Raw genomic sequence first — 12,983 nt, 5'->3', positions numbered from 1 at the left:
TACAACTGACGACAGCTGGTGTCATATTTACTTACCTTTGTTATTCTGGCCGATCGAGGGCTGGATAACCCAATGGTTAGGACTGCAACACTGAAACACGATGAACATCTGTCGAAATGTAGTAATGTCATGCTGAGTCTAATTATGGTGGCTGTCAGAAAAGCAATTACTAGAAAATGGAAATCAAAGTCTAAACCAACCTATACTAGAAGTAGTGAATATAGTAGCAGAGACAAAACAACTGCAAATGGGATCTTTAGAAAAGAGTAGGAGCAAATTACACAGAAAAAATGGGAACTGCAGGAACAATACATTCAGAGGAGGAATGAGGTTTAAAAGAAGGCAGGATTTGTATGAGCTATGTAATGTTTGACTGACAGTGACTAGATAGATTTATAAGTGTTGTATAATATTTGCAATTAAAATTATGTCAATATGGTTTGTTTTCATTTACATAAATTTATGATTCCCTATGTCATAAGTGATAATGTAGTAAAGATGTTTCTTGTTTAAAAAAAAAAAGAAAAACTCCCCTCCTGGGAAGGGGGCACATCTTGAATAGGTACCTTAAGCCAAAAGGCCTTGAAGTATGTCTAGGAAGAAAGGAAGTTGTTCCTGAGGAGGTTGAGGGATGCCCAGAAGAGAGGAATGGATTTCCACACCATGACGTATCCCTGACAGATGATGGACAGAACCCAAGAGTCTTAAGTGATTCTTAACCAACTTCAAAGGGGCAGGAAAAGACAAAGAGATAAGGGAACCTAGCTCAGGAAAGGCGGATGCAAACAGTCAGATACAGCCTGGCTGGTCTTGAAAAGGAGGTTTCTGAGAAGATGGACTCTGGGTAAACTTAGCAAGAGGAACATGCCTAGAACCCTCGTTACTTTTGTGAGGAGACCGAGGCTGTCTGCAAACAAAAGCAGATTTAAGCAGATAACTCCTCTGGAACTTAGGAATGGGAGAAACAAATATACGCTTCAATTTCTGCAAGGCCTTACCCTTACACTTTTCCTGCATAGACTTAAAAAGCTCAGCAGCTGCAGAACCAAGCAGGTTCTTATTATCAAGAGAAGCCTCCAGCAGTTTAGCCTTAATATCATCAGATAATTGCTGGAGATGAACACAGAACCAACAGCAGCAGCCCTAGAGGAGGTGTCAAATACAGCACAGTTACATTTAACAGAGTGACTGGCTACTTGACAAGTTGATCTCAGTAAAGAGAGGGCCGAGGCATTCACTTCAGAATCAGGAAGGTTCGAGACAGCCTGGGAAACCTGAGAAAGAATGGCCAAAACACACCTGGTCATATGGGTTTGATAGTTACCCCAAAAGGCCAGGATGGCAGCAGTATATACCTTCTTGCCCAGCCATTTCATAGTTCTACTGTCCTTGTCTGAAGGAAGTAGTTTAGTAGAAGGTAAACGGTTTAGAGGGTTTGTCAGAAGAGACAAGACACTACAGAAGCTTCAACAGAGGGACATTTGTAGAGAAATTTACACTACTCAGGCACTTTATAAAATGAAATCTGTCAGGCTTCTTTGGGGCTGGAGGTTGACAGGGATGAAAATTTATTATGATTATACAGCAAATTATAAATATGTGCAAATATATATGTATACACATTTTTACATTTATAAATATTTATAAATATACTGTAAATACAAGTTCTTTTGTATATAAATAAAAGATGCCTACATTCTTCAATCGGACCATGGAATCTTTTACAGCCACCTGAACTACCACCAACTCATGCAGATGGGGCCTCAGTTTAAAGTCTTATCCAAAGGACAGGACTGCAGCACCCCTATATGCTGCACTGCAGTGTCAGTACTAAAAATTAATTCATGAATCTGGGGTGGGAATAGAACCCAAAGCCTTCTGATCTTCCAACACTTTACTGTATCATTGACACTGAATAATGTACTCATGTACCATCTAAAGTCAGTCTGGCGAAAGCAATGATGATGCTTTACTCTGACAGGCATTTTATAGTATACCACACGTCAGGTGTTGACAATTCTTCCTTCACTGAAGGCATACTTCTATCCTGTATTAAATGCCTCACAAGATTATGATTGTTGTACCCCTTTCAGTAGTACTGTTTCTTTATTTGGCACTGAAGTTTTTTATTTATTTAAATCTGTTTACTGGGGTAGAACACTGATCAAACAATGACCGACTGCATGCTCAACCTGGGTTACACCATAATGTAGAAAAACAATATACTTATACACAACACTGATTTACATTTATGAGTAAACAGAGAATCTCAACAAACAATACCTACAGAGAATACATAACAATTCAAGTACGTGTACAGTTACATAACTGGAATGGAAAAGGGAAAATAGAATTAAAGCAGGAGGAGTAGAAATGGTGGAGATATGGGTAGAAGCAGTAAGGTTATGAAAATTGATGGTCTTTTTTTCACTTTTTTAATGACGAATTCAAGAGAATGTTCCAGAAAAAAAAGAGGTGAAAAGAAAACGAGACACTCCAAAATAAAATTAAGACTACCTTGTACCTGGTGACTCTGCCACCAATGAAACCCAGCCAGATTCAGACTGAAACTACTACCGATCTTGTGGATTTCATCATCTGTAAAGTGAAGGAAAGGGATTACTTGCAGTGGCAGGTAGACATTAGTGGGATGTCCTCAGTCATTACAGAGGCTGGCATTGGAAACTGGCTCTAGGGGTGTGGAATGTCACTTCCATGGGAAGGGAGGAACCTGAGCTACTACAACAGATGAAAGGATAAAACTAGTTGGTCAGACACGTAGCATTGTTTCTATAAGAAGACTACTTTGCTGGGTGTGGTCTCTCTCCTACTCTAGAGTTGTACAGATGAGATGCTCTGAAATCTCTAGCTGAAGGACAAGCATTTGAGAGATTTTTTTTCCCCCATGAGTGACGGGGCTGCCTTAATGTAGATGTAACTCACAAAGATGAAAACTTCTGACAGCTGTTTGTGCTCATTCATTAAATATAAAAGTATTCCATCTTACTAAAGAAGGTGGAAGAGATGCTCAAGGAGGTGCCACCTAATGACTTGGCATTCTTCCTGGGAATATTCAACACTCAAATTGAAAATAATGGAGATATCTTAAGTTGCTCCCACTACCAACACCCAATCAGCCTATTCATTTCAGTAAGATAACAGACACACACTCCCAGGCAGGAGCAGTGCCTTGTAGGCTATTTTCTCCTGCTTAGAAGCCTTGACTTTCATTCTTCAGTAAGAGTTAGAAGGTATGAAGTGGACCAGCTTGCTGGTCTTGGGGGAGCAGTAGGACACAGTCAACCCTCTCTCCACTGGGGGCACCTTTTCCCCTTTGGTGGCTCAGCCAAGCTGCAGTGTCTGGAGGAGAAGCGTGCTTCTGTATGCTGGATTACCTTTGGCTTTCTATTGCTACACAAATCAGATGTGACTGCAAAGTTTGGCTGACTTAATCTCTACTAGATAATGCCAAGTGCTCCGGCTAGATGCCAACCATATGCAGTGAGCCAAGCCAACTTTCTCCACCAGGATGGGTGAGCTGGCAATGGCTGCTCACTCCCATCCTCCTTGGCCAGTTTGTACAGGCACCCAAGCAACTAATTCAACCTGGGTTGCCTGCTCCAAAGTCAAGGCCTTTACTCCTCTATGTTATGGAGCTGGGTGTGGGAGGATGACAGCTGACTTAAATGCAGAAATGAAAGTACCTTGGAGTCTTATTCACAAATGAGAGCAAAGGGAACAGTGAGACTGGCAGAAAGGGTTAGTGGTCGCTTTACTACAGGTGTTGACTTGATTTCTGCTTTCTTATGACAGGTTGATTCATCAGACAAAACTCGGTCTATGTCTTCATTCTCAGTTAAGAGTGAAAAGCTATGTCTAGTCAATGAAAGAATGACATCACAGGCACAAGTAGTATAAATGAGGTCTGTCTTTAAGGTCACTAGATTTACCCTTCATAACAACGTGTGGAGTTTGTCGACCTTCAGTACAGCCACTGATCCTTTTAGCTCTTCTACCTGTTAATTAGGTAGGTTGTCCTTTGTGGTTTCTTTTCAGGGCAACTTTTTGTAGCCAATCAATCACTGTCTTTTTGGAAGGCAGGAGAAACCCGGAATACTTGAAGAAAACTCATGTAGACGGCAGGAGAACACATAAAAGTGCACAAAGTCAGTGACTAAAATAAGGACTAAAACCTAAGGCTGAGGCAGAGATTACATCACTGAGCTAAACTGAGATCTTGCCAAGACAACTACTACTAGAACTATTCCTAGTACAGACCCAGTTAGATACATGCAGGACATACTGGAGAGATCTCTCTCTCAAGACAGTCTGGAAAAGCTATGGGATTCCATATAAGATGGAACTGAGCAGTGATTATTTTTTCTGTCTTTAAGTTAGGCAGACTTTATATTGTTTCTACGTGCACTAAATGGGTCATACTTTTGTATTTTATTAAACACTGAATACTCTAGCTCTATGTGCATTCTGTGGTAATGATATACACTTACCAGATTAATAAAATGGATCATACGTTTGTATTTTATTAAGCAATTAATACTCTAGCTCTTTTTTCCAATAAACTTTCCTCATGTCACACTTGAAAAATATTCTTGGTGTCTTTGAAAATGTTCAAACACATGTAATGTGATCTAAAATGTACCTGTCAATTGCCTGAAGGTCATTTGCTGGGTTCCACGTTGGGTCAAAAAGAATGACAACATTGGCTCCAACAAAATTCAGCCCTAATCCACCAGCCCTTAAAGATGGAAAAAAAATACAATAATTAAACATGTCATAAACAATGAAATTGCCATTATCAAGTCAATCTCCATATGACAGACATATGTGGAAAATGCACAAGGAGGTAATCAAAATGGACTTAATTTCAATGTTCAACCAATTCAATTATTGGATGGTGCGGTGGTGCAGCGGTAGCGTTGTCGCCTCACAGCAAGAGGTTCTCCGGTTCAATTCCCAGCTGGAGTGCTCTCGGTGTGGATTCTGCATGTCCTCCCTGCATTCGTGTGGGTTTTCTCCGGGTGCTCCGGTTTCCTCCCACATTACAAAGACATGCATTAATTAATTAATTAGTTAGTTGATCGATTAATTAATTAATTAATTAATTAATTAATTGATTGATTGATTGATTAATTGATTAAAATTACTCATTAACTGGTGGCTTTGGGGGGTTTCTTTTAGCTCATCAATGCTTCACAGCCAGGATTCTACAAACACTGCTGAATTAGCACATAAAAACATAAATCTATGGACAGTAAACTGAACTTTACCAATATTAAGTGCCTGCTGAGAGGAATGAAGGCTCATCTGCTGCATTTTTAAATTACAACTCCAGATCTTTGGGTTTTCTACTAACTGCAATTCATACACCCATGGTGAACATTTTAAAATCTCTGGCAATAAATGCATTTTTGCAAAACAAAAGCAATACAACTAAGTTTATTCCACAAATGTCACTCCATACACAATGTGCCATAAAAACTAATTCCATCACAGTACTGTTTAAAATACAAAACAAAAATGCAAGATACACAAGTATGTACTAAAAAACACTCTGCTTTTCATATGGCTTTTATAAGACCCTGGTTCAGATTAATGAGAGCTATGCATCTGTGCAGCATTAACATTCTGGGAGTCAGTTACTAAGTGTGGCAGCTTACAGTTAATCAGACATGCATTTAGCACTGTCTTAGGAAGGCACACACCCCGTGCATACATTAGTTATCACTGCACTATGAGCTGTGTCTCTATGAATCCCAACCATTGCGTCTTGCATAGCCGGCCTTAGGCATAGGCCAACTAGGCGGCCACATAGGGCGTCACTCTAACAGGGGCGCTTTTCCAGTATTAATTTGGTGTAGGTAGACCAGGATGGGGGCACTGGGTGGTGTGGTGGGGGTGCCATGGAGCCCTTTTGCCTACGGCACCAGTTGACCTAAGTCTGCTCCTGGTGTCTTGATTGTGGTAAGTGAGAAACCTTCCTGAAGTGAGATGTATTACAAGAACTTCAACATCCACACTCATTATCAATGTGTCATAGGTCAAAAATATGTATGGCAATTTTACAAAGGACTGTCCCTAAACAACTGACCTTTGTATATAAATGCATGTATCTAACCTTGTTCAACATTTTCGTGAAATTTGCTGTGAACGATACTAGCATAATTAGCTACAAAATATCCTTAAGATGGCCTTCTACCCCAATGGCAAATGAGCAGCCACATCTTCAATTTTAAGGAAAGGAAAACAGTTTATGCTTCAACATATGGAAAAAAACTTTATTACAGAGATACATCTCCATTTAGGCTTGAAATCACATCATCTTATATTTACATTCTGATGACTTTTTTGTATTGTGTTTTTCATACACTGTTTTGAGATTATTGCATTTTCTGAATTTCAAAAGGTCATTTTGCCATGAATTTCACATTAACCTGAAATGACATTATCCTTCTCTAACGCTTCAATATGTTTTTATGAAATTGTCAGGGCAGGATCCCTAGATACTTATGTTTTCATGGTGCACTGATAACCTAACAACATTTAGGAAAAGCATACAACAGATTCACAAATGTTTCCCTCTCAGAACAAGCACAGTTTGCTTATTTTACTATAATATAAAATGACAGAAAATATCACTTTCTTGTAAAAAAGAGAGTATTAATTTTAGTTTTCCTTTCATAAGAATGCACTAATGATATGATTAATAAGCATACTTAATCTGAAAAATGTAAAATGTATATGCTTGCTGGGAAATGAATGACAAAAACAGCAAAATGCCTATATGACCACTCATAGTACCAACCAATACAGAACTACATCACTGTAACAATAAGAAATATTATAGCACATTCTCAGAGTAATGTCATGACCCTCAGCTATAGAATGTATTTAGCTGATGAGTCATGTAATTTAGTTTACTGTACATTAGTCTAAAGTTGGGAATATGTAGGCCATAATTACAATGAGAAACAAAAATCCAGTCAAGTGGGAATAAATGTGATTTTCACTTCCCAATATAATGCCAACGCAGTTATTTCTTTACTGAGGAGAAGTTCAGCATAAAATCCCCAGTGGAAACAGTGAAGGCTTATGAAACATCTGGCAGTTATTTATAAAGTGGCATTTCTCATTTCCCCCTCTGACTTTTCATTTATATGTCCATGCAGTAACAACAAGGTATCCAGCTACAACATGCATCTATGATTGCTCTGGTGCATCAAAATATATCCAATCTATATATCATATAGAGGTATGTGTGGGTAATATACAGTTTTACTTCTGTTGTAATGACTACTCACTAATAAGTATTCTAGGTCATTTCTAAGTAGAATTTCAACCCAACAACCACCCCAGTAGTAACTGAGCATAATGCAAAACATCAGAGTGTGGTAATAAGTAACAACATTACACTCATCCAAAGAAAATGTACCTAAGACTGCTGTCCCCTACAGGTTTTACAACTTAGCTCAATGGTGAATTTAATGTCACCACTTAGCTAAAGTGCCGCAGTTTGAAACAACCATGTTATGTTGCAGATAAAAAAATAAGTGTGTATGTGTGAAATATACAAGACTTTTACTTCTAATACAATGACAACTTACTGAAGTACTCTAGACCAGTACTGCATTCTGCATAATGAGCTTGAGCTGAAGTTCAAAACATCTTCAGTGGAAGATAAGCAAGATATCAGACTGTGGTACTGATGGCATGCAAACTTCTGTTTCATGTACTTTTGTATAAAAGGATAGGAAACTTTAAGGCTGTAACAATGTTGTGGTCAGCTAAAAAAACACAGCTAAGATTATTCAATATTCAGGGACCCAAACCCCACTTCCTTCAAAGCATGGCCTTTTAGTCACATCATGCTACATATGGAAGACACATTTTTAATGTATATGAGTTCTACTTCTGACTTAATAAAAATGTTACTATGGTCATTCCTTTCAAGTAGCATTTTCAGCAGAGGTCAGTCACCCCATCCTCCACACTGGAAACGAAGCATGATGCCAGACTGTGACAAACAGAAATAATCATAGCTATGGTTGCTTGGTATCCATCCTCTTCAGACATCAGTACTCAACTTCAGGATCAAGCAAGGTTATCAGTAATTCATTACCTAGACTTTCAACTATTCCCCCAATCCCATAATGTCTGCAATCCCCTCCTACCTTCAAACCTACAAAGTATAATTCAAAAATGAGGAAATATAGACATTAGGACCAACACAGGGATTCATACAGGTTAACACAAAGTGTACACTATGTGTAAACCTTGATGTAATTTCTGAATTCAAGAAAAGACCTTCCACAGTGCTTATGCTGCCTGTTCATTCAGAAAGGATAATCAAAAGTATACACATATTGTTCTTGTGGTAACCTTTACTAATCCCCCACCACCGTGTGTGTGTGTGCCTCTGTAAATATGTGTGCAGCATGGCAACAACCCCTTTCTTCCCATTTTGTACATGTAGTTGGGATGTCAGGTCAATAGTGACCATCATCTAGAGCCTATGTTCACACCACCAGGTGGCTAACCCTGCTGTTTGTTTATTTTTGGAAAACATGGTAAGGGGGTTCTACACACAAAGCATGAATCTCAAAAATCCTTCTAGTTGAACTAACAGCCACCAAAAAACAGTTTTCTTTGACAGGAAAGTGCACTTAATTTAGGAACTTACCACAAGTGTAGATCTTAAAGTATATTCTCTGTTGAGATACCCCCCCACATACACACTTTTTCCAAGCTATTACTGTCATCCCATAAAATATTTCAAATGTTCTCCAAATTCCATTTAATAACCCCACTTTCCAAGTTAAATGTAATAAAAGAATTATTGCAACTGTTACAGTGCTGCTGGTATATGACTTTAAATTTTAAATTTAAATTGTTGCCTTGTGACTGTTTAAGCTATTTAAGTATGATCTTTCATGATTGTAATTTTATCTGAAGAAGTTTTACAGTGAAGTAAAACAAAAGCGGTTATCTTGGTACTTTGACTAAAGAATTTTACACTTGGTGGATGGACTGGAGCAGTTTGGTGTTTCTTCTGTTTTCCTGTGGTTCATTTATTTTTATGTCTGAAAAAAGGTGATGCAAGATGTGTTGTGCGCCCTCTTTGCTTAAATTATTTGTGCCACTTCTCTCGGTCATGTAACGTGGTTTTCTGTCTTCTAGACAGCTTCAAAAAATTGCATGTGATTGGGAGAGATAGAATTCAGAAAATTGTGTGGAAGGGTAAATCAGGCCTTGAAAAAAGGACATACCTCCATAAATAGGAATATCATATGCAGAAGTAAATCTGGCCTGAAATCAGGAATTTTCCTCCACATTATGGGCAATTAAGACATCTGCCATACACCAAGACCTAAACAAGGTTTCAGCTTGCAGTGGTCCAGGACTAGCTGTCAAACCTTAAATTATTAATGTCATTTATCTGTTGGTTGTGTAATGTGGCATTCTATGTACTAGACAGCTCCAAAAGTCACTTGTCAGAAAATTGTGTGAAGAGGTAAACAGGCCTCAGAATACAGACATACCTCCAAAAATTGGATCATCATATGCAGGATTAAATCAGGCCCGAAAATAATAACATTCCTCTAAAATAGGACAGTTGAGAGGTCTGCCATAGTCCAAGACCCATGCAAGGTATAAGTGACAATGGTCTGGGACCAGCTATCAGACCTTTACAAAACTGGCCTATCTTAAGCATTTATTGAGGTTCATGCTTCTTCCATTTCAGTACAATTTTGCCCATGGACCTGCCTTTGTACTCCACTCCTTCAGTAAAGCAATCCCTAAAAGGAGTTCTGCACTTTAGACCACCAAGAAGAGAGAATGGGCTACGAAGGTTTTTTTATATTAGAAAAAAAATCCCTTCCTCCCTTTTAACTATTTGCAGCTGCACCCCTCTGATAGTTATCTTGGAAGGCACCTTTGAAGCTGTTAATTCCATTTAAAGAATCTCTGAACTTCAAGCTTTAGTGTGCAGAGAGTCACTTTTTGTTCTTTATTTTTTATCTAGACAGGATATCTCTTCATACCAGTCCTTCCTTTATGCTACAGTTGGTCACATAGCTATCCCTTAATCAAGCCATTCACTTGCCACTATTTTCTAACCCTCAAAAGAAGAGAAAGTAGCATTCATTCCCTTGAGTGTATAAAAAGCTGAGATTTTATTTGCATAAGACTGAAGACTTCAGAAAGACGGATCAGCAATTTACCTACTTGTTAAAGGGAAATCAGTCAACAAACTTTCCAAATGGCTTGCTCAGTGCATTTCCTGCTGCTACACAGCTCATAGAAGTTTTTTCCTGAGCATGTCAGAGCCCATTCCACAAAAGTCACTGCAGCTACCACTGATTTCCTTAAAGGAGTGGACATACAAGCTGTTCTGGAGGAAGCCACCTGGTTTTTTCTCCACAAAGTCTCCAGGTACTGCAATTTGGGGGTTACCTTAAGGGCAATGGCTGGTTTTGCCACTACTGTCCTGCAATGTCTACTACCCTAACTGCTTTTCTCCTGCCAGCTACACTCTAAATTCATGCTTTGAGAATCTTACCAAGAGTGTGGATTGTAACACCTACTGTGAACATAGTAAAAGTTGTGTTAAGAACTTGCTGTAAGTGCATTCACTGCTGCTTTTGCTGTTGCAGTCCACGCTACATTCCCCCCTTTCTCTTTTACTGTTACTGGTGCAGTGAATTGGGGTGCTTTTCTACACTTGAGTCTGTATAAAAAATTGTGGGTTACATGGTTAAGCTTAGAAGGGGGTCCTAATGGTCGTTAGCCTAGTATACACCTATGCACTTATAAACTTATATGTATTAAATGTACTTTCTCTCTTGCTTCTCTGTCAGGCCCCCTTCCCTATTTTACCTAACCTTACTTCCTGGAGGGGGAGATTTGGGACATCTGGGGTGAAAATCAGGATCAAGCAACTGTCACTTTCTGGCCGACTGAGGCTTTGGCTCTGGGATCTTCTGTCATGGCCTTGGCCAGGTCAAGAAAGACCTGAAACTGGCATTGCCTGATTCCCCTGTTATGCCACCAATATCCTTATATAGTGGTGCAGAGGGAGTTGACTAGGTCCTGGCGTGGGAAAGTAGAGCTGTGGAAGTCAAGCTGACCAGTTGAGCTACCGTCAGGCAGGATAACCCATGAGCTGGGTGTGGGAACTGGCATAATAGTTAAGGTATTTAGGATTATAGGAAGTTAATAGGCTAATGGCTCTAGGGCCCTTACAAGCCTATCCAAGTTCTAACCTTATTACCACCTAATGCCCCTGTCCAAGAGGGACACAGGTGGAACCCCAGGGTGAATTTATATGTACCAATGCAGTTGTCCAGATTGCGTTTGAAGACGGTCATTGAGGGGCTCAGTTTGACATGAAGTAGAAGTCCGTTCCAAAGGTGTGGTAACCTCTGGGAGACAAATCTCTCTCTCTCCAGCAGCTTCTATTAATGTCACATACCAGCTCTTTAGAACAAGTAACCCGTATACCATTTGACTTGCTGATATGCAGCATTTCCAATAAAGCAGGATCAGAGATTGCTTTGTATGCAAGGCAGAGGTCACCTCTGAATAGCCTGTATGAAACAGAATAAAGTGACAGTGATTTCAGATGATCCACATAGGACAGATGCTGAAGACCTTGAATTTTCCTTCTGAGGAACCTTTATGGTATTCTCCAGTTGCTGCAGGTGCTTGGAAAGGTACACATCAAAAGGGGCATTGTACTCAATTATTGGCCTTATGTGGGAAGAGTATAGGGAGGTTATATTTTCTTTTTTTCTGGAGGCAATGCCCTTACTTATGAGATAAGCAATATAGAATGCCCTTCTTACCACTGTGGAGACATGGTGATCAAAGTTAAGATTGCTGTCAACCTGTGTGCCCAAGGTCTCTCACCACTGTGTGTGTTTTAGGGTGTTGCTATTAATGTGATAGTTAGCAGGAACATCAACCAAAAGGGATGATGATGCATTTTTTTTTGCACTGAGTTTAAGGCCATGACTTTGGCACCAGTCTTTTATTTGTGTAAGACCCTCTTGTAGGATGCTAACATCATTTGGAGATTCTATGACCACTCCCAGTTTGCAGTCATCAGCAAACTTGGTCAACCACAGACCTTTAGTTTTTGCTTGGACTTCGGAGAAATAGATTCCAAACAGTAGAGGTCCCAGGACTGATCACTGTGGAACATCACTGGTTACATGTCTGCTGTTGGAGGTTGATTCCCCTATTTTGACTATGTGTGTTCCATCAGTGAGACAGTTAAAAACCCACCTAATGATATAAGGGTTGATACCTAGCTGGGTGAGTTTGTCAGTGATGTCTGAATGGGGGATAGTGTCAAAAGCCTTGGCTAAGTCTAGGTAGGCTGTATGCACAGAGTTCCCCTCATCCAGGGCCTTGGTGACTGTCTCAAAGAAGTCAACCATATTTAATAGGTATGATCTGCCTTTGACAAATCCAAACTGAGTAGGGTCAAGTGTTTGGAGATTACCAATATCTTTGTTGATAAGGTCCAGGATGATTCGCTGCATGGCCTTGCAGATAAGGCTAGTCAGGCTAATAGGTCTGTAGTTCCCAGGGTGAGTGGAAGTACCACCTTTGTGCAAGGAATAATGGCGGTCATTTTCTGTTCAGCTGGGATGAAGCCGGTGCTTAGACTATGATTGAAAAGGGTACCCAATGGTGTTGCTAATTCTTGTCGGAGCCCATGTAGGATGCAGCCTGGGATGTTATCAAGTCCCATAGATGCTGTGTTTTTGCCATTAGAGAGGGAGTTTACGACTTGCTCTTTAAAGATGCAAGGTAGGGGACAGGTGTTAGGGATGTCATGGGGTACAAGTGGCGGGGGCAAGGTAGTGAAGTTTTCAGAGAACCTGTCGGCCAACAGGTTAGCTATGTCGACAGTCAGAGTATATGTGGTATCATTAACTACTAGTTCGGCACAAGTC

General features: G+C 39.8%; 1 protein-coding gene across 1 annotated transcript in view; it reads right to left on the bottom strand.

The window, feature by feature from the left end:
* The window catches only part of ERCC6L2 (ERCC excision repair 6 like 2), a 1,190,567-nt gene that overhangs the window by 620,965 nt on the left and 556,619 nt on the right, over positions 1 to 12,983 (bottom strand). Inside the window, exon 12 of the mRNA XM_044058934.1 lies at positions 4,661 to 4,756. Coding sequence (XP_043914869.1) covers positions 4,661 to 4,756 — 96 coding nt within the window. The remainder of the gene's footprint in view (positions 1 to 4,660; positions 4,757 to 12,983) is intronic.

The sequence above is a fragment of the Protopterus annectens genome, chromosome 17.part0 (assembly GCF_019279795.1).
Source record: "Protopterus annectens isolate FY-2018-M chromosome 17.part0, PAN1.0, whole genome shotgun sequence".
NCBI classification, from domain to species: domain Eukaryota; kingdom Metazoa; phylum Chordata; order Ceratodontiformes; family Protopteridae; genus Protopterus; species Protopterus annectens.
This window is presented reverse-complemented; position numbering and strand designations above follow the sequence as displayed.